Source organism: Carlito syrichta, unplaced genomic scaffold (assembly GCF_000164805.1).
Source record: "Carlito syrichta isolate Samal-C Ts95f unplaced genomic scaffold, Tarsius_syrichta-2.0.1 Scaffold309854, whole genome shotgun sequence".
Taxonomy (NCBI): Eukaryota; Metazoa; Chordata; class Mammalia; order Primates; family Tarsiidae; genus Carlito; species Carlito syrichta.
The window spans coordinates 630,490-650,971 of NW_007253950.1; the positions used below are offsets into that span (position 1 = coordinate 630,490).

General features: G+C 50.7%; 1 protein-coding gene across 1 annotated transcript in view; it reads left to right on the forward strand.

Moving 5' to 3' along the window:
- The window catches only part of CNGB1 (cyclic nucleotide gated channel beta 1), an 82,741-nt gene that overhangs the window by 25,769 nt on the left and 36,490 nt on the right, over nucleotides 1-20,482 (forward strand). Inside the window, exons 14-20 of the mRNA XM_008068043.1 lie at nucleotides 1,441-1,445; nucleotides 2,441-2,519; nucleotides 3,201-3,257; nucleotides 3,423-3,500; nucleotides 4,236-4,269; nucleotides 12,679-12,835; nucleotides 19,476-19,583. Coding sequence (XP_008066234.1) covers nucleotides 1,441-1,445; nucleotides 2,441-2,519; nucleotides 3,201-3,257; nucleotides 3,423-3,500; nucleotides 4,236-4,269; nucleotides 12,679-12,835; nucleotides 19,476-19,583 — 518 coding nt within the window. The remainder of the gene's footprint in view (nucleotides 1-1,440; nucleotides 1,446-2,440; nucleotides 2,520-3,200; nucleotides 3,258-3,422; nucleotides 3,501-4,235; nucleotides 4,270-12,678; nucleotides 12,836-19,475; nucleotides 19,584-20,482) is intronic.

Sequence of the window (20,482 nt, forward strand, 5' to 3'; positions counted from 1 at the left end):
TTGTCTTCTTCAATTTCTTTCAGCAATGCTTTTTAGTTTTCAATGTATAGGACTTTCAGCTACTTGGTTAAATTTATTCCTAAGCATTTTATTTTGTAGCTATTGTAAATGGGACTGTTTTATTGATTTCTTTTTCAGATAGTTTATTGTTAGTATAGGAAATGCTACTAAATTTTGTATGCTGATTTCATATCCTGCATCTTTACCTAATTGGTTTATCAGTAATTACAATTTTTTTGGTGGAGTCTTCAGGGTTTTCTATATATAAGGTCGTGTCATCTACAAAGAGGGACAATTTAATTTCTTTCTTTCCTATTTGCACGCTTTTTGCTTCCTTCTCTTGCCTGATTACTCCATCTGGGACCTCCCATACTATGTTGACTAGAAGTGGTGAGAATCATCCTTGTCTGACTCCTTATCTTAGAGGAAAGGCTTTCAAAGTCTCACGGTTAGGTATAAGGGCCTATATTATGTTGAGGTACATTCCTTCTACACCTACTTTGTTGTATGTGTGTGTGTCTATCATGAAAGGTTGTTAGCTTTTTCTTCATCTATTGAGATGCTCATTATTTATTTATTTATTTTTTTGAGTTGGAGTCTCAGTCCGTTGCCTAGGCTGGAGTGCTGTGGCAGACTCACGGCCACCCCAGTCTCGTCCTGCTGGGCTCCGGCAATTCTTCCACCTTAGCCTTCCAAGTAGCTGGAATTATAGGCACATGCCACCACACCCAGCTAAGCTCATTGATTTTTGTCCTTCATTCCGTTGATGTGGTATATCGCATTTATAGGCTTCTCAGGGTTATCTAGTTAAAAATTTGGGGAGACATTGCATGCAAGGTGCCTGGCACACACTAGGGAGCTGGCGCGGTTCCCTGGTGTGATAATCAGCTGATCCTGCTGCCAGGTACCGACTGGACTCCCATCCCCACTCCACCTGCTTGCTCACCTCAAGTGGGCTGAGACTCAGCCCTCTGAATGACGGGTGATGAATGCAGGGTTTCTGGGTGGAAGGACACCCCGGAGCATCCTCTATGACAGGCGTCTGAGGCATGGGGTGGGCTGTTAAGAAGCAAGAACTAGAATCGCTGGAGCCCAGCAGGTCAACACTGAGGGTGGCCATGAGCGTGCCACTGCACTCCAGCCTGGGTGACAGCGTGAGACTCTGACTCAAAAAAAAAGGTCGGGCACGGTGGCTCATGCCTATAATCCCAGCACTTTGGGAGGCTGATTTTAGGAGACGATTCCCTGAACCCATAGGTTCGAAACCAGCCTGGGCGATGGTGAGACCTCATCTCTACAATAAATCAAAAAATTAGCCAGATGTGGTGGCGCATGCCTGTAGTTCCAGCTACTTAGAAGGCTGAGGTGGAAGGATCACCTGAACCCAGCAGGTCAAGGCTGTGGTGGCCATGAGCGTGCCACTGCACTCCAACCTGGGAGACAGAGTGAGACGCCAACTCAAAAAAAAAAAAAAAAAAAAAAGAAGCAGGAACTGATCCTAACTACAAAGGCACATTCTCTTCTGGTCCTCAGTCACCATTTTAACCCAGAGATCACACACAGCATCTACAAGCCCAAAAACCTGGAGACAGGCTCTTCTGGATGTCCACATATTAATAAAGATATACTAATCTGGATTTATTATCACATCTAAATATCAGAAAATTTTACCTTCAAAACGTACAGTTCAGGCTCCTTTTGAAAATCAGAAGATCTCTACCTGGGCTACCCTTCTAAGAAAGTGGGATTGCCACCTTCAGATAGACAGGGTTCTCCATTTTTCACAGTCCTCCCTGCTTCCTGCAGCCTCACCTCTGGCTCTGTCATAACTTATATATGCCTCATACCCTAGTCAGGAACCCCTGAAACCCCCAGCAGTTGCAGTGTGACTCTGATCTCATGGTATGGAAAGATCCAGGGCCTGGGTTCAAGGTTTTTGTTGTCTGGAACAATTTGCTGTGTTATTTTGGCAAGGCCAGTTCACCTCTCTGGGCCCTACTTTTCTCCCACTCTCTGCATCACCCAGGTTGCCTGGAGGTCCTCTGGAGGAATCCTGGGAGCGTATTTGGAACACTCCAGTGTGCTCTTTGGGCTACCCTAGAGGACAACTCCTCCAACCATCTCTTGACTTTTCTTGGCATGTGCTGTTCCCTCTTCCTGGACACCCTTCCCTACCTATTCCTTATAGTAAAATCATCATCCTTGAGGCCCAGCGTATAGGTCACCTCCTCTGTGAAGCCGTCCTTCCCAGCAGAGTTGTGGTGTGCCCTTCACAGCCCCTTGCTGAGCACATCTCAGACAGGGTGATCGTTAGTGGACATGGCCCTGGGAGCCTCCTGAGAGTGAGGACTTTGTGGGCATCTGTGTGTCTACCGCGGGGCTCAGGAAACCTCAACACCCCTAACCTGAATCTTTTCTCCTGCCTTCTTGGGAATCACAGAGTCCTGCTGGATAGCTGTTTGGTGGGTGCTGACCAGAGCAAAGCAGACAGGACCCAGCCCCAGAGCTCTTCAGACCAGGTACGAGAAGCACCCGGCTCCGGGGTACCTCTGAGGCCTGGCCTGGCATTGGGATAGGGCCGGGCCTTGTTCACTTTGTTCCCAGGGGACTTCTGGCTGGTGAGATGTCCAGAGGACAGAGCAGGGCAGGATGACAGGTCTTTCAAGGCCCCGCTCATAGCAGTGGTCAGTGGCGTCGGGAGGGGCTTCGGCCGTGGGTGGGGAGTCAGCTGGCCCTAGGCTGAGTCCTCACGGGGCTGCCTGACTCTGGGCAAGTCACCTCCCCACTTTGGGCCTCAGTGGCCGCCCTGTGAGAAATGGGGCTATGAACGCTTCCCTGGGGTCTGTAGGAGGATCCAAAAGGGCTTGCACACTGTGAAATGCAGTGCTGGGTGAGAAACCCCATGGTGGCTGCTTTAGTTGCTTTGTGCCAACGTGTCCAGGGCTGCCTGGGGAGGTCCCCCTCCACAGGTGACGTGTCCAGGTTAGGGCCCGCCCCTTCTGTGTGTCCTGCCTTCTACAGGCTGTAGGCCACCTCCCTGGATTCCCAGAAGGCAGGCCGGCAGGGCCTAACTGACAGGGCAGGGTAAGAAGTAGAATCGGGCCTCTGTGGGCTCCAGAAGACAGCTCTCCTGGCAGGGCTGGGTGAGACCAGGGCTGGGGCTGGTGGTCGCAGCTTCTGTTCCACTTTATTATTGGCAGGAGCTGCAAGAGGAGACCCAGGAGGAGATCGAAAAGGAGGCGGAGGAGAAGGACGAGGCCCGGGCTGTGACAGAGGAGGCCGAAACCGAGGCCAAGGAGCAGACCGGAGAGGAGGCCAAGGGGAAGACAGAAGAGGAGGCCGAGGAGGAGGCCGAGACCAAAGAGGAGGCCGAGAAGGAGGCTAAGGTCAAAGAGGAGGCCAAGACCAAAGAGGAGGCCGAGGAGGAGGCCAAAGAGGAGGCCGAGGAGGAAGCTAAGACCAAAGAGGAGGCCGAGGAGGAGGCTAAGACCAAAGAGGAGGCCGAGGAGGAGGCTAAGACCAAAGAGGAGGCCGAGGAGGAGGCTAAGACCAAAGAGGAGGCCGAGGAGGAGGCTAAGACCAAAGAGGAGGCCGAGGAGGTCAAGACCAAAGAGGAGGCCGAGGAGGAGGCCAAGACCAAAGAGGAGGCCGAGGAGGAGGTCAAGACCAAAGAGGAGGCCGAGGGGAAGACCAAAGAGGAGGCCGAGGAGGAGGCCAAGACCAAAGAGGAGGCCGAGGAGGAGGTCAACACCAAAGAGGAGGCCGAGGAGGAGGCCAAGACCAAAGAGGAGGCCGAGGAGGAGGCCAAGACCAAAGAGGAGGCCGAGGAGGAGGCCAAGACCAAAGAGGAGGCCGAGGAGGGGGCCAAGACCAAAGAGGAGGCTGAGGGGAAGACCAAAGAGGAGGCTGAGGAGGAGGCCAAGACCAAAGAGGAGGCCGAGGAGGAGGCCAAGATCAAAGAGGAGGCCGAGGAGGAGGCCAACACCAAAGAGGAGGCCGAGGAGGAGGCCAAGACCAAAGAGGAGGCCGAAGAGGAGGCCAAGACCAAAGAGGAGGCTGAAGAGGAGGCCAAGACCGAAGAGAAGCCCGAGGAGAAGACCAAAGAGGAGGCTGAAGAGGAGGCTGAGACTGAGGAGAAGACCAAAGACGAGGTCCAGGAGGAGGCTGAGGCTGAAGGAGAGGCCAAAGAGAAAGCTGAGACTGAGGAGGAGGCTGAGGAGGCAGCTGAAGAGAAGGCCGAGGAGGAGGCCGAGGCGCCCAGCTCAGGAGGTAGGCATGCAGCGGTGGCGGTGGGTTGCATGTGAGTGTCCAGGGTTCCCTCCGGCAGGGGTGGCCTCGGTACTGGAACAGCTCCTCCTTCCCTCCCCCTCCTTCCAGCCTGTTGCTCCTTAGGCAAGACCCATCCCTGGGGACTCAGGCCCCCATCATAGAGTCCCATGGTGTGTTTCGAAGGCCTTCAGGGGATTATGCTGAGACCCCAGGACTCCCATGGGGCAAGTCCCCTCCCAGCCCACCACTCCTGCGGCCTCCGCTCACTGAGGACGCAGCTCTTTGGGCTGCCACCCAGTGAGGGTCTGGCTCAGACGTGAGGTATTGAAGTGGACACGGGGACCAGAGCTTGCTAACCGCGTGCCCTGGACTCCCTGTCCCCTTTTGAGCTGTTCCTGATCTGCAGACGGTACCCAGCTCATGCACTCCCACTCCTGAGAACTCCAGGAATAAGGGGACGAGAGCCCAGGGGAGCCAAGCGCGCTGGGCCACGGAGCCCAAGACAGGTGGATGCCGAGCCTGGCTTGCGGGTGTCACGTGTCTGACACTCCTCTACGGTCCTCAAGCGCCAGTGCTTCAGCCATCCTGTAAAGCAGACAGACTATTTTACAGATGAGCAAACTGAGGCTGGGTGTGTGCCAGATTTGGCCAAAAGGCCAAGGTACAGACCTGCCTTTCACTCTTGGCTCCTCGCTCTCTTCCTCGCTGTGTGACCCAGAGCCAGTTCTGTGACCTCTCTGAACTGTGACTCACGAGTCAAGAAAAAAGAGGCAATCATTATGAGTACCTAGCTCACAGGCGGTCAGGCAGAGTAGAGGAGACAATGTGTGAAAGATACCCAGAACTGTAGCTGGCATGGAGGGAGGAGTCAATAATGGGGATGAGCCAGGCTTGGTGGCTCAGCCTGTAATCCCGCGCTTTGGGAGGCTGAGGTGAGTGGATTGCCTGAGTCCGCGGGTTCGAGACCCACCTGGGCAACTTGGCGAGACCTCATCTCTACAATAAAAAAAAAAAAATTAGCTGGGCATGGTAGCGCGTGCCTGTAGTTCCAGCTACTTGGAAGGCTGAGGCGGAAGGATCGCCGGAGCCCAGCAGGTCGAGGCTGCGGTGGCCGGGAGCGGCCACTGCACTCCAGTCTGGGCGACAGAGTGAGACTCCAACTCAAAAAAGACAAAAATAAAAAATAATAATAATAATGGGGATGATGATGTATCCCAGTCAGTCAGCCAATGACATAAGACCGGGCCAGGTGTCCTTCTGAGCTTGCTCCCTACCTAGCCTTTGAAAAGGGCTCTGGCCAGGTGCAGTGGCTCATGCCTATAATCTCAGCACTTTGGGAGGCCAAGGTGGGAGGATCGCTTGAGCCCAGGATTTCAAGACCAGTGTGGGCAACATCTTGAGAACAGCTTGGGCGAGACCTTGTCTCTACAAAAACATAAAAATAAATAGCTGGGCATAGTGGTGCATGCCTGTAGTCCCAGCTACTTAAGGAAGCTGAGGCAGAAGGATCGTCTGAGCCCAGGAGGTGGAGGCTGCAGTGAGCTGTGATCATGATGCCACTGCACTTCAGTCTGGGCGACAAAATGAGACACCAACTAAAATAATAACAATGACAATAATAATATTAAAATCATAATAAAGAAAAGGATTCTCTGTTAACGTCAATACATACTTGTAGGAAACCTGCTAAGTGCAGGCCAGGTGCTGGGCCCCCACATGAATGAAAGACACAGGAGTGAGAGGCGCTGGTGAGGTTCCATGGGGCTGGCTCTGCCCCTCCCCCAGGTGACCTGGAGGCAGGTGGTCTGGGAGCCACACTCTGAGAGACGCCGAGACACAGCCACCCTCCATCACACCTCCAAGTGTGGGCCTAGGACTGGCAGCATTGGCAACACCTGGGAACCGGCCAGAAAGGCAGAGTCCCATTCCAGACCTGCTGGATCAGAATCTGCCAGAATTCGCATGGTCACAAGATGTCCTGCTGACTTTTCTGCACATTAGCGTTTAAGGGGCAGTAGCCCTGAGCCCCGGTTCTCACTGGAACTGCACATGGGAATCATCTGGGGAGATTTTTTTTTAATTCTTGGGGCTAGGTCTCACCCAAGATCATCACATCAGAATCTCTGGGGTGGGGCCTGGCCCCAGCAACGTTCAGGCCTCTCCAGGTGACGCCAGCCTGCAGCCCAGTGTGGGAACCAGAATCCTAGGAAGAGGCACAGCTGCTGACTAGATGGAAATGAATGGACCAGACAAAACCAGGCTTTCTTCAGACCGGAAAATTCCACCAGCCTAAGAATGTTTGGACCTAGGATTCTTTGGGTCTAAGTCTGAGAGTCTGTGAGTTCTGGGATCTCGAATTCCAACCTGTTTTGGGTCTGAAATGGGAAATGCCCCCGGTGGTTGGTAAGTAGAGAGAGCATGAAAAGTTGGGGGGCTGCTGGGCTGGCCCCTGGAGCCCTGGGACAGACAAGCCCCATGGCTTGATGATGATTAGATGTTGAGCTCTGGGGAGAAGAGTGATGCCTCAGGCCTTGGGTTGCACAGCTGTAAATGCAGGTGGGCACCAGGCTGATCTGTATTGGGCTAGGGGGTGGATCCCCGCCGCTTCCTCCCCCAACTCTGTGCTCCTGATTGTAGTTTCCAGGGTCCTACCTCTGCCTGAGACCCTCAGACCCAGCACCATGGCTAAACCAGACCAGAACATGGAGCTGAATCGTCTGGTCCAGGACCCACCTGGGCCGGCTTCCCCAAACCCGGTGGAGCACCTCCCCAATGTGCCCAGCTACCGTCCCCCCATCACCCGCATCCCTGTCCTCACCTCCCGGAGAACCACCTTGTCCAACTCCAGCTTTGCCAAGAAGACCAGGAGCTCCATCCGTCGCCTAGGTAGCATGGTCTCGCCCGCCCAACACATGCGTGTCTGTGGCGTGGCTTCTGCATGGCTTGGGCTGTCTTCTGGTGTGGGTGCCCGGGCATGGCATGGGACCACAGGTTGTGCTCATGAAAAATCACTCCCTCTTTTTCTGCTGATCAACGCCTTCCTCCTGCTTTGTGGCGGTGACTGGAGAGGTTTTAGTCCCCTTCTCTCCACAATGCGCAATCCATTTATTTGGGCTAAACATTCCTTTCTGTAGGTCCATCATTTCTACTCACACCTTAGTTTAAACAAGTCACTCAGATCTCCAGACCAAGAGGCTTGGGCAAGGAGCTGGGGTAGGGGTAGGGACATAGAAGAGCAATGTGGGGCCCATCGCAGACAGGATGTCTGAGAGTTTGCTGGGAGCTGGACTTCCTGAGTACTGTTGATAACTGCTCAGCAAATTCCATTTCAGGAAGGGAGATGCCCCATTTGAACAGAATTAAGAAGCTTTCCTGCCGGAATATACGTAACTAAATAAAAAAGGTAGCCGGGCTCGGTGGCTCAGCCTGTAATCCCGCGCCTTTGGGAGGCTGAGGTGAGTGGATTGCCTGAGCCCGCGGGTTCGAGACCCGCCTGGGCAGCGAGACCTCATCTCTACAATAAATCAAAAAAAAATTAGCCAGGCATGGTAGTGCGTGCCTGTAATTCCGGCTACTCGGAAGGCTGAGGCGGAAGGATTGCCGGAGCCCAGCAGGTCGAGGCTGCGGTGGCCGGGAGCGGCCACTGCACTCCAGTCTGGGCGACTGAGTGAGACTCCAACTCAAAAAAAACAAAAACAAAAAATAAATAAATAAATAAGGTAATCTAGCACCCGGGAGCACTTTGGGAAGCCGAGGCAGGAGGATCTCTTGAGGCCAGGAGTTTGAGACCAGTCTGGGCCACATAGTGAGACCTTGTCTCTACCAAAAAAAAAAAAAAAATTAGCCAGGCATGGTGGTACACTCCTGTAGTTGCAGCTATTCAGGAGGCTGAGGTGAGAGGATTGCCTGAGCCCAGGAGGTCAGGGCTTTGGTGAGCTATGATTGTGCCACTTCACTTCAGCCTGGGTAGCAGAGTGAGACTCTAACTCAAAAATCAATAAATAAGAGACTCCAGTGAAAGAAAAACAGTAAGTGATACAAATAGAGCTGGGACAGAATACAACGATACCCGGAGTGGTCTGTGGGGTCTGGGGTGGCAGATGGTGGGGAGAGGCCTCCCTAGGGGCCAGTACATAGTGGGCCTGTCACTTAATTGGTGGCCTTTGGGCTGTCACCACTCATTGCCTAATGACAAAGCGCTCAGGAACACACTGGCACCTCTGGGCTAACCCTGTCACCTCCTGCCTTAACCTAAGCCAAGCCCACCCTCTCTCCCGCTGGCTTGTCTGGCTTGGGTGAACATCAAGCAAGGTTGCCCTGAGATCAGTCCAGGCAGGAGCTGGACATTCCGCAGGAAGGAATCCCGTTTCCTCCCATTTTCCTGACTTGAGGTAGGCACAGAGAAGGGTGAGGTGACATGAGGGTCACCCTGCAATGAGAGGTGGGAGTCCAGGCCACGCTTCCTGGTGGGCAAGCCTCGAATCTGTTATACCGCCCCAGTCCCCATAGACCACTCCAGGTATTACTGTATTCTGTTCCGGCTCTACTTTTATTACTTATTGTTTTTCTTTCACTGGAGTTGCTTATTTATTTATTTTTGAGTTGGAGTCTCACTCTGCTGCTCAGGCTGGAGTGAAGTGGCATAATCAGAAGTCACCAAAAACTTGATCTCCCAGGCTCAGGTGATCCTCCCACCTCAGCCTCCCGAATAGCTATGACTATAGGAGTGTACCACCATGCCCAGTTAATTTTTTTTTTTGTAGAGACAAGTTCTCACTATGTTGTCCAGGCTGGTCTTGAAGTCCTGGCCTCGAGAGATCCTCCTGCCTCAGCCTCCCAAAGTCCCCTCTGGTGCTCCCCACCACATGCAGACTAGATTCTCTTTTTTTATTTAGTTAAGTATATTCAGGTGGGAAAACTACTTGTTACTGTTCAAATGGAAAGCCAGCATTGTTTGCCATAATTAGAAGGCATAAATAAAAATATCCACAAATACACTGAAAATAAACGGGTGTTGACAGTGTCTGGTGAGTTCCATGGTCTCCTGAAGGCTCACAGCTGAGGCCTCTCTCTTAGCCAAAAGGAGGATTAGGCCGTATCAGAAAGGCATTAAGGCCGTGGCAGCACTAACCTGAGACTTCCTCTCTGCGTATTCAGGACCTAGAATTAAAATGAGAGCAACGTCCTCACTCCATGAGCCCCTCTGCCTTGTCTGTATGACCTAAACTTACTTGTGTCCTCCCTGGTCCCTGGGAACCCCACATTTGGGAAATGTTCCCAGTGACACCTTGGGCCAGTCGACTGACCTGGCTGTGGTATGACATGCCATGAGTTTAGATGCTGCAGATGAGGCAACGAGAAATGTAGGAAGACATTATTCCCCCTGCAGGGACACCGCTTGGAGCCTTCTGAGCTGAGATTTCATGTTGATGGAGGCCTCCCCCTGCGCGGGTCACCAGTCTCAGGACAACTCCAGCATCTAAGCTCCACGGCAGACTGCTGGCTCTGTGCAACCTTAACCTCTCTGTGCTTCTGTTTCCCGTCCACAAAATGCAGGCATGACAATAACTTGGGGCAGCTGGGATGGTTAAAAGAGTCAATATCTGTAAAAGCACTTAGAGCCGAGCAGAACGGTGCCTAGCAGGCACATAAGAAGGGCTCAGCAGTCAACGGTATTCTTCAAACCAATTTAATAATGCAACATTATTCTTTATACTGGGGATGCCAAAAAAAATGTATGCACAGTTTAAGAGATGTTACCTATGTTACCTATTACTTTTTGAAGTTGGATTATGGTAGCAATGTGTAGTATGACATTTGCTCAAAAGATGGCATTCATCAAATGAACGCTAGTTGATATCACCATGCGATGGGCAGGATTGTCAAAATGGCAGAAGCACGGTTGTCATTCAAGGAGCACAAGACCAATTTGAAGTGGTATTTGGAATTCGAGAACGTTGTGGAACTGCAACAACAATGGAGGCGTGAGTATGCCACAGAACCTCTAACACGTCTGACGATTCACGCATTTGCGATAAATGTGAGACGCATTGTACTGTGTGTGACGTGCACAAGGGAAGATCTGGGAAACCTTGCACAGTAACAAGTCCTGCATTAGTTCGCCATCATCAGAAGTGTCTGGACGCTCATGGTCACCATTGTGAGCACCTCTTGTAACTGCAGGAGTCAAACGTGGCTTGTATTCATCTTTTGTTATCGGTATATCATGAGGATTACAGTTTTAATACGGTTTTTTCCTTTATTAAAATGTGTATACATTTTTGGCACCCTCTGTATTTTTAATATTGTCTCAGTCTATAAATCCATATGATGTAAAATCAAATCATTTCTATTTTGAGTTCCCACTCTACTAAGCTGATGGGAAATGAAACCTCATTCTTAGGGGCTTCCGTCCTCTCTTGGGGGGATCAAGGCTGCAGGGTCTTACCCAGCACAAGGCAGGGGATTGAGGGACCATCTGCCCCCTCCCAGGCTCCCGGAGACAGCCTCTCGGATGCTGAGGCCTGGGTGCTTTCTGCCGCCTGGGGCTACGCGCGGCCATGAACATATCTGAGAGGGTGCCCTTGACTCAGGTGCCTCCACATCCCGTCCCCTCTCCCAACTCACCACTCCTGGGCTGCTGGGAAGCAGAGTGAGGTGGCCTCTGCCTCACACTCTCTCCTTCCCAGGCAGCCTGGGGAATCTCTTGCTAGTCATACTTTCTTTTTGAGTTGGAGTCTCACTCTTGTCGCCCAGGCTGGTGTGTAGTGGCATGCTCACGGCGATCCGTGTCAACCTGCTGGGCTCAGGCGATCCTTCCGCCTCAGCCTTCCAAGTAGGCAGAACTACAGGCGTGCACTACCGCACCCAGTTGATTTTTTTATTAATTGCAGCGATGAGGTCTTGCCAAGTTGCCCAGGCTGTTCTCAATCCCATGGGCTCAGGCAATCCTCTCATCTTGGCCTCCCGAAGTGCTGGGGTTTGCAGGCTTGAGCCACCGTGCCCAGCCTAGTCATACATTTTTTAACAACTTCTCCATTCCTGCTCATCCCCTTCTCCAGAGGGCTTAGGGTTTAGTAAAATGAAGTCTTAAAGCCTCCTTTGTTTCTGTTCATCAAACTGAAATAAGTGGAAGTAACTTCACAAAGTGCTGCCTTTCTCATGACAGCCATAAACACACACTCACATGCATGCATCTCCAATTATTTCAAAATGCTTCTCCTCCCCATTTCGGGGGCTGTGCTCCTGCCTTGCTGGTGCCAGACCTGTGCCTGGCTGCTGTAGGGTGGTCTTACCTGGGTGGGGGGGGCACCATCCCAGCCCCTCAGCATCCTCTGATCTTGGACTTGGGGCAGACCAGTCCCCACAGTCCCTGAGGTGGGTTGGAGCCCAGGTAGGGCCATGCCTGGGCTCCCCAGGGAGGACCTGATTCTCAGAGTGTGGGACATGACATCAGGCCTCATAGAGGTCCAGAGATAAGCTGCTTTATGCATCTGGAGGGCTCCTGACATGAACAAGAATAAGGACATGCCAAGGCAGGTATCCAAAGAGGAAGTAGCAGATGCTACAAAGGCAGTCTGTTGCCTTGATTGGAGAGAAACTCCCAATATTTCCACTGATGTTCTTTAAGAATGGGAGTATTTGGCTGGGCATGGCGGTTCACACCTGTAATCCCAGCACCTTGGGAGGCTGAGGCAGGAGGATCACTTGAACCCAGGAGTTCAAGACCCACCTAGGCACATAGTAAGACCTCGTCTCTACAAAAAAAATTTAAAATTTAGCCTAGTGTGGTGGTGCACTTGTAATCCCAGCTGCTCAGGAAACTGAGGCAGAAGAATCTCCTGAGGCTAGGAAGTTGAGGCTGTGATGAACCAGGATCATGCCACTGCCCTCCAACATGGGTGAGAATGAAACCCTGAGTCAAAAAAAAAAAAAAAAAGAATCAGAGGCTTTGGGCCTCCTGGTCCCTCCTCCACGGCCTGGGAAGGCATTATCACCCTACCTTGGAAGGGAGAAACTAAGGCTCAGAGAGGGTGACCCAAGCTGTGCTAGGCCAGAGCCCAGGGCCCCAGCTCCCACAGTCCCCTCTCTGAGAGCTGCCATCCCCCTAGGTCCATGATGCTTGCCCAAGCAAAGGGAGACCAGAATGGGCTGCAGGGAACTGGGCTCCAGGCTGTGTCTTCTTGGCTTCTTTTGTGGCTCCTCGGCCATGGATATGGTGGCCGTGGCTCTCCGAGGACCCTGGGCACTGCATTCTTGCACCCCCTGCATGGAGCTTTCCTGTATGCCGCACTGGGAGGTGCAACTACCTGAGCCCCTCTAAATATGCTTTCTGCTTTCTTCCTCAAGCACACAGCCAGGCTCCTGGGACCTGGTTCTCTCTTTGATTCTCTCCTTCCTCTCCTCAAGTGCCTGCCACAAAAGAGCACCCAGAATTGCTGGTGGAAGACATTGATGCTGACAGCTATCCCGTCATCATGGAGGAGAACCTATCTTCATCTGTGCTGCTGCCGCCGCCATCTCCTGACACCCTCACGGTCCCGGGCTTGGCCTCGGAAACACACAGGTTACCTTTTATCCTTCTCTTGGGCTTTACTTGATGCTGTGTCCCCTGTCCATGAGGCAGATGAGGAGACTGAGGTCAGAGAGGGGAAGCAGCTGGCCCAAAATCACAGAGTGGTTTGGGGTCAGAACTGGGACCATGATTGGTTCCTGGTTTTCCTAATTGTTAGCTTGGGGCTCTTATAGAGGCTCTCATAGGAGGCTCGGTTCCAGATACCCTCAGCTGTAGATTAGAAAGGGTAATATAATAATAAATACTATAATAATATATACTAAATATGACAGAATTTCTACTCCCTTATTTTTTGACAGGATGCTATTTACTAAAAATTGCATATGAGTCAGGCTTGGTGGTTCAGCTTGTAATCCCAGCACTTTGGGAGGCTGAGACGAGTGGATTGCCTGAGCCCACGGGTTCTAGACCAGCCTGGGAAACTTGGCGAGACCTCATTTCTACAATAAATTTAAAAAAAAATTAGCTGGGCGTGGTAGTGCGCCCCTGTAGTTCAGGCTACCTGGAAGGCTGAGGCAGAAGGATCGCCAGAACCCAGCAGGTCGTAGTGAGACTCCAACTCAAAAAAGAAAAAAAAGAGAAAAAAATTACATCATTATAATTCACTGGGTCTTTTTCCAGCCCTCTTAGGTCTCTAGATTTTTTCCCCTTGTATGACTGACACTCTATGCCCATTGAACAGAAACCCCCATTCCTCCCTTAATCCCCATCCCAGCCACTGGCAACCAATCCTCCTTTCTGTTTCTGTGAGTTTGTCTACTTTAGAAACCTTATATGCATGGTATCATGCAGTATTTGTCTTTTTGTGACTGGCATATTTCATTTGGCATAATGTAAAGGTTCATCCATGTTGTAGCATATGACAGGATTTCCTTCCTTTTTAAGGCAGAATAATATTCCATTGTATGGATGTACCACATTTTGTGTATCCATTCATTCATTGATGAACATTCAGGTTGTTTCCACCTCCTGGCTATTGTGAATAACGCTGCAATGCACATGGCCGGGCAAATATCTCTTGAAGATCCTGACTTCAATTTTTTTGGATAAATACTCAGAAGTGGGATTGCTGAATCACATAGAGATTCTATTTTTAATTTTTTGAGGGAACACCACACTGTTTGCCACAGCAGCTGCACCATTTTACATTCCCACCAACAGTGCACAACAGTTCCTATTTTTCCACATACTCATCAACATTCGTTATTTTCTGCTCTTTAAAATTTTTATTTTATTTTTATTTTTTATTTTTACGTTAGAATCTCACTCTGTCACCCAGGCTGGAGTGCAAGTGGCACGCTAACGGCCACCGCAGCCTCGATCTGCTGGGCTCAGGCAATCCTTCCACCTCAGCCTTCCAAGTAGCTGGAACTACAGGTGTGTGCTACCATGTCTGGCTTATTTTTTGATTTATTGTGGAGATGAGGTCTCACCAAGTTGCCCAGGCTGGTCTCGAACCCCTGAGCTCAGGCAATCCTCGCACCTCGGCCTCACAAAGTGCTAGAATTACAGGCTTGAGTCACTGTGCCTAGCCTTAAAATTTTATTTTAATAATGATAATTCTGACAGGTGTGAGGTGGCACTTCATGTGATTTTGATCTGCATTTCCCTGATGATTAGTGATGCTGAGCACTTTTTCACATACTTGTTGGTCATGTGTATCTTCTTTGGAAAAATGTCTATTCCAGTTCCTTTGCCCATTTTTTAGTTAGGTGATTTGTTTGTTTTTCTATTGAGTGTAGGAGTGTCTTATATATTTATCAGATATACGATTTGCAAATATTCTCTCCCATTCTGTAGGTTTTCTCTTCACTCTATTGGTCATTTCCTCTGCCATGCAGAAGCTTTCTGGATTGATATAATCCTCATCTATTTTTTCTTTTGTTACCTATGCTTTTGGTGTTAGCCCTCATTTTATTAGATAATAGAACGGAAACACCACAGAACACTAGAAAAATTATCATCTATAATCCCACTACACAGGGTGGTGTTTTGTTGCTCTGTATTCTCTTCCATCCCTTGTTTAAATGCTCACAGTTTTGTGTCATTCTAATTGAAGAAGTAATCCAGTTTGAGGTGCCAGCTCATTCCATGAACCCTTTCCGTATAGCTCGGCTGTCTCTTTGGTATTCATTTATGATGGCTGTGTGCTATTCCTCCAACTCTGTGTGCTGGAATGAATTCGACAAATCCCCTCTGGTTGGGCCCCACACACAATGGCACTATGACATGTGTTTGGTCTTCTGCTCTCTGTCCTGGGCTCCTTTCTCAAGAGTGGGACTTCTGGTCAAGACTGTGAACATTTTTGTGCCTCTTGAGATAAGTCTTGCTGAGTGGTTGGAGTTGCTTTTAGATGTTTGCCAGGTAATTGGGAGAAGGTCCTGTAGGTAAACTGTCAAGGGCAGGACTGTTTGAATGACTATTTAACCTAAGGGGAGCTGTCCATGCTGCTGCTGCACCCTGGATGAAAAAATGGCTCTTTTTTCTTAATTAATGTTTGCTCTCAACCATGGGCTCCTGAAGAGTTTCTCAGCTAAGATTAGGAGCCTGCCATAATGGAGATAGCTGGCAAACTAAGAACCTTTCCAATTTTAACATGGAGAAAAGAGACATCATCTCACAGGGCCTAGGAACACAGCTGACATCTCCATCAGTGGTCATGTTTAGTTCACTGAATGATGCACAGGTCACATTAGAAAGTGTGGAAATGCCTCCACCATGGATGTAGACATATGTGTTCACTTTATAGGGGCAGGGAAACTATACTAACTGGGCTGGGGGGAGGGGGATATTTAGGGGGACAGGGAGGGGACCAAGGTTATGTGGGATTAGAATCCAAGCCTCTGGCCTTTTTGCTTATGAGCTGGGCCTGTGAGGCCTCTCTCCTTCCTGTGATTCAGTCATTCATTCATTCATTCAAGTATTCACAAACATGTATTAAACATCTTCACATATCAAGCTCTGTTCCAGGTGCTGGGGATACATCAAAGAGAAGCCTGACAGGGTCCTGCCTGCCCTCATGAGACTGACATTCTAGTGGAGCTGAGATAGACAATGAACAAGTAACCAAATAAACAAGGGCTAAGCTGAATATGACCATGAGAAATGGTGTGGGGAACCTCTGCCTGAGCTTAGCCAGTGCCAAGCGGGGAGAATTCTGCAGCCTCCTCTAGAGGCCAGGCCGGTGGGGCTGACTGTGGTCAGGGACAGAATGAACATTGAGAGCTACTGACCAAGACCAAAAAGCCGCAGGGCCACAGGCCCTGATGGGAGCACTCGGGCAGGGCCCTTCTTGCAGGTTAAGGCCGTGGTTTGGAACAAATCCCAGCTCACCACTTGTAGGATATGGGTCTTAAAGCGAGTCACCTAACCCTCCTAGGCCTCCACTTTCCTGTTGTAAGAGGAGGATAAAAATACCACCTGTCTCTAGAATTGTCGCAGGCCTCTAGTGAGCTGCTGCTCTGTGAGGCACTCACCACAGGGCCAGGCACAGGTACTGTGGGAGGCTCAGGGGCTGCTGGCTTCCATCCTCACTCTGGGCTCTCTGGGCAGCCTGAGCCTTCCAGGGACGCCCTCCCTTCTCCACTGGGCTGGGTGCCGGAGGACTGACATTAGGCCCTAGTCTTCTTGTGTGGGGTTGTCCTCTTAATTTAGAGTGTGATAGAAGTGAATCCGTGACATTTTCCATCCTAGGGGAAGTGGTAGAAGGTAACGGAATAGTGTCAGAGCCTTCTGGAATACAGGTGGATGCTGCACGTTCCCCGTGCTGTAATCCCCCCAGAAGCCCTAATGATGGAATCCTGAGTCACGGTGGGCAAGGCTGGGGAAGAGAGTGCTGGTCTGGAAGCCTGGCACTGCTCGGGTTTGGGCCCTAGCGGGGTGTTGCCTCGGTGCGATGAAGGCCTGGGCCCCGCCCCCCGGCCGCCCGCCCAGCTCTGCGATTGGCCCTGAGCGGTTGGAGTAGGCGCTGCTGTGAGCCTCTGGGGAAGAGGGGCAGGTTTCAGCAGGTTTGGGCAGTTCGGGGCTTGGCCCTGGGGTGTGCTCCCGGAGAAGGGGCCAGAGTCAGGGCTCCTCCTCTGACTCTCCCCCTGGGAGGAGGTTGAGGGATGGGGCCCAGGCTGGAGTTTCCAGCTTCCGTCGGGGACCGCAGGGTGACAGCTGGAGATCCTCATCTGGCTCCCGTCCCAAGGTGAGGCTCCCTTTGTGGATTCCATTTCTGATCAAACCACACTGAAGCGAGGGCCTTGGTGAAAGGTAATCACGCCCGTAATCCCAGCACTTGGGAAGTGGAGGCGGGAGGATCACTTGAAGCCAGGGGTTTGAGACAGTCTAGGCAACATAGCGAGACCTCCTCTCTACCACTAAAAAGAACAATAAAAATAAATAAAAATAGGCGGGCGCGGTAGCTCAAGCCTGTAATCCCAGCACTTTGGGAGGCCGAGGAGAGAAGATTGCCTGAGCTCGTGGGTTTGAGTACAGCCTGGGCAACTTAGCAATACCTGTCTCTACAAAAAATCAAAAAATAAACTGGGCGTGGTAGCACACACCTGTAGTTCCGGCTACTTGGAAGGCTAAGGCAGAAGGATCCCTGGAGCCCGGCAGGTCGAAGCTGTGGTAGCTGTGAGTGTGCCACTTCACTCTAGCCTGGGTGACAGAACGGGACTTCAACTAAAAAAAAAAAAAAAAGTACCTGGGCATGGTGGCATGTGCCTGTATTCCCAGCTACTCGAGAGGCTAAGGCTGAAGAATCACCTGAGCCCAGGTGGTCGAGGCTGTGGTGAGTTGTGATTGTACCACTGCACTACAGCCTGGGTAACAAGAGTGAGATCACGACTCAAAAAGAAAAAAAGAAAAAGGTAATAATGAGTTTTTCTTGGGGGACACCAAGGTCTTAGGACCTATTTTCTAGAACTCAGTCCTCTCATTTTGCTTTCAGCTTCACAGTTAAAGACCCCAGCAAGGCTATTCTGTGTTTCCCCAAGCTGATAGCACTATTGCATTTAGCACACTGCACTCTGACCTTCACAGCAGGGACCCAGCCTCTGCAACCATCTTCTGGTTCTAACTCTCCCAATTTACATTTTATCTTCATGTCCCCAAAGCTGGCCTTCCTGAGCTTCTCCAGCTGTGCATGTCACCATGTCATGCCTACTTTCGGCACACTCAGGTTCAAGTCTTAAACCCTCGTCTTCTTGTTCCAACTGTTCTGACATGTCTTGATGTGCTAACAATGTGCTAACACACGTGATTCCATGTATTAAACTCACATCCACATCCCTAGCCTCCTGATTTCACATGCTAACACTGCTTTTTATTTTTTATATGCTAAGACAAGTCATTAAGAAACGGCCAGTCTTCTCCACCAGCACTCAATTCATTCACTTGTAAACTGTTGTTCATAGGTAGAAACACACCTGAGCTAGCTTGCTAGTTTAGAAATTTATCTCCCTGTCCCTCTTTCACAGCCTTTCATGTTCCTCAGCAAAACAATCCATTCTTACTGCTGGGACAGTGGAGGGGAAATCCAGAGAGATAACCCTTAAAATGCTGGGGTAACATAGTATCAAAGGGACCATTTCCACCAAGTCAGACCACCCAGGCTCCAACCTGTCGACCTTAGACCAGGGGCAGGTTGGGTGAGAGCTTTCTTGTCTCTTTCAGGTGGATTTCAGACCTAGACATATCAGCCAAGACACTGATGGTTCCAAAATGCAACTTTTTTGTGTGTGTGTGTGTGTGTGGAGTTGAAGTCTTGCTACATTGCCCAGGCTAGTCTTGAACTCCTGGACTCAAGCAATCCTCGTGTCTCAGTTTCCTAGAGTGCGAAGGTTACAGGCATGAATCGCTGCACCCTGGCCAAAATGCAGCATTCTTTGCCAGACTTAGATTTCCAGAGTGACAAGAGAATCCAGGGATAATTTCGTTCTTATTCTTTAGATAGGGAACTTGGAGCTCAAGAGGGGATGGGACTTACCCAAGGTCACACCATGAGCTAGAGACTGGATTCCGTGGCCTTCTCTGGCAGCTGAAAGGGTGGTGTGATAGAGAATGGTAGGGTGATGTGGGGAGGGGAGTAGTTGTAGACTGGGAGCAGGAGGGAGAAGGAAGTTTAAGATGAGAACTGACTGAGTGATAAGCATCTCATTGAGTTGGGTCGATGTAGCCCCATTTTGCAGAGGGGAAAGCTGGCATAGCTCAGAGACTTTAAGCAACTCTCCAAGGTCACAGACTGGTAAGAGGCTAACTCTCTTGGGGGTGTTTAGAAATTTATCTCCCTTTCCCTCTTTCTCGGGCTTTCTTGTTCTCCAGCAAAGCAATCCATTTTTACTGCTGAGACAGTGGTGGGGAAATCCAGAAATCAAGTTTGCCTGATACCCAGTCAATGCTGTTGCCTTTTGCCAGACCATAGAACAGATGCAAAGACTGAGTTCCTGAGAGTGATTGTGCACCTCTTTCTTCCATTTTTGCCTCCCTCCAGGCAAATGAGGACCCTTTGGCAACACCATCTTCCCCCGCCCCACCCCCTACCCAGGAATTGGCTCTAGGTGACCTTTAGGGGTCAAGGTCATTTCACTTCCCCCTAGAACCCCTGCCATCACTGAAGGCCCCTTCCATGTCTGTGTGCTTGCAGAAAGAAGCTGCAGTCTCCGGATGATGAGGATGAAGAGCTCAAGGCGCTGTCACGAGCCGAGTCCCCAATGATCGCGTGGCCAGACCCCACCAACCCAAAGGATACTGAGTGAGTAGGGGCCAGCTCTGAGGCTTCAGAGTTGGAAGGCTGGATGGGGTGGGTGGGTGAGGGGAAGTTGGAGGGAGCATGGATGTTTTTAGAACCCTCTACCATAAGGCGGACTTTGCCAGTAGCCTTTGAGTAGTAAGCAGGGCTGGGTCTCCTGCCCAGGCTGCATGTGGTTGGCCTGGGAGTCCTGCAAAGTCTGAAGAGTGGGCTCCAACCCTGGGCCCAGCTGTGTCCATGGCTAGCAGTGCTGGGAGAGGGAGATGTCTCCAGGCAGAGGTCCCCTTGTGAAGGGAGACTGAGGGGAGCCACTGAACAGGTCAGTGGTGACAGGGAGGATCACCAAAATCTCCAGTGGGTCCTACCCCAGGGAACTTGTGAAGAATGAAAGATTCCCAGGCCCACCCAGCTCCACTGGATCAGAACCGCGGACAGTGGGCCTGGGATGTGAAGTCGACAATTTCACAAGCTCCCTGGATGATTCTGGTGTGACTGGTCTGTGGTACAATGTTTAGGGGGATGCTGTGACAGCAGTGGGACCTGGGTCTCCACAGCTAACTGTCCCAAGGGCTGGGCCAATGGGAGGTGTTTTCTGAAGGGTCGGAGTAGTCCTGGTTGATGGGGAATGCCCCGGCCTTGGGCTCTGCCTGGAATCCCCATCACACTCCTGGATTAGCCACAGGAGATATTAGGTTTTCCTTCGTCCTTCCAGTCTTTTTTCTTTCTACAGTCGTATGCAGTTTATGCTTAACAGAATTACAGTACATTCAGAAAAGATAAGGAAACAGGGAAAACCCTCAACCTCCACTGTAATACACAGTGGAGTCTCATTTTAGGTAGTAGGACAGGAATAGGTTAGGAGTTAATATCAGAAAATAAGGCAGAAATTAGGTATAATAATA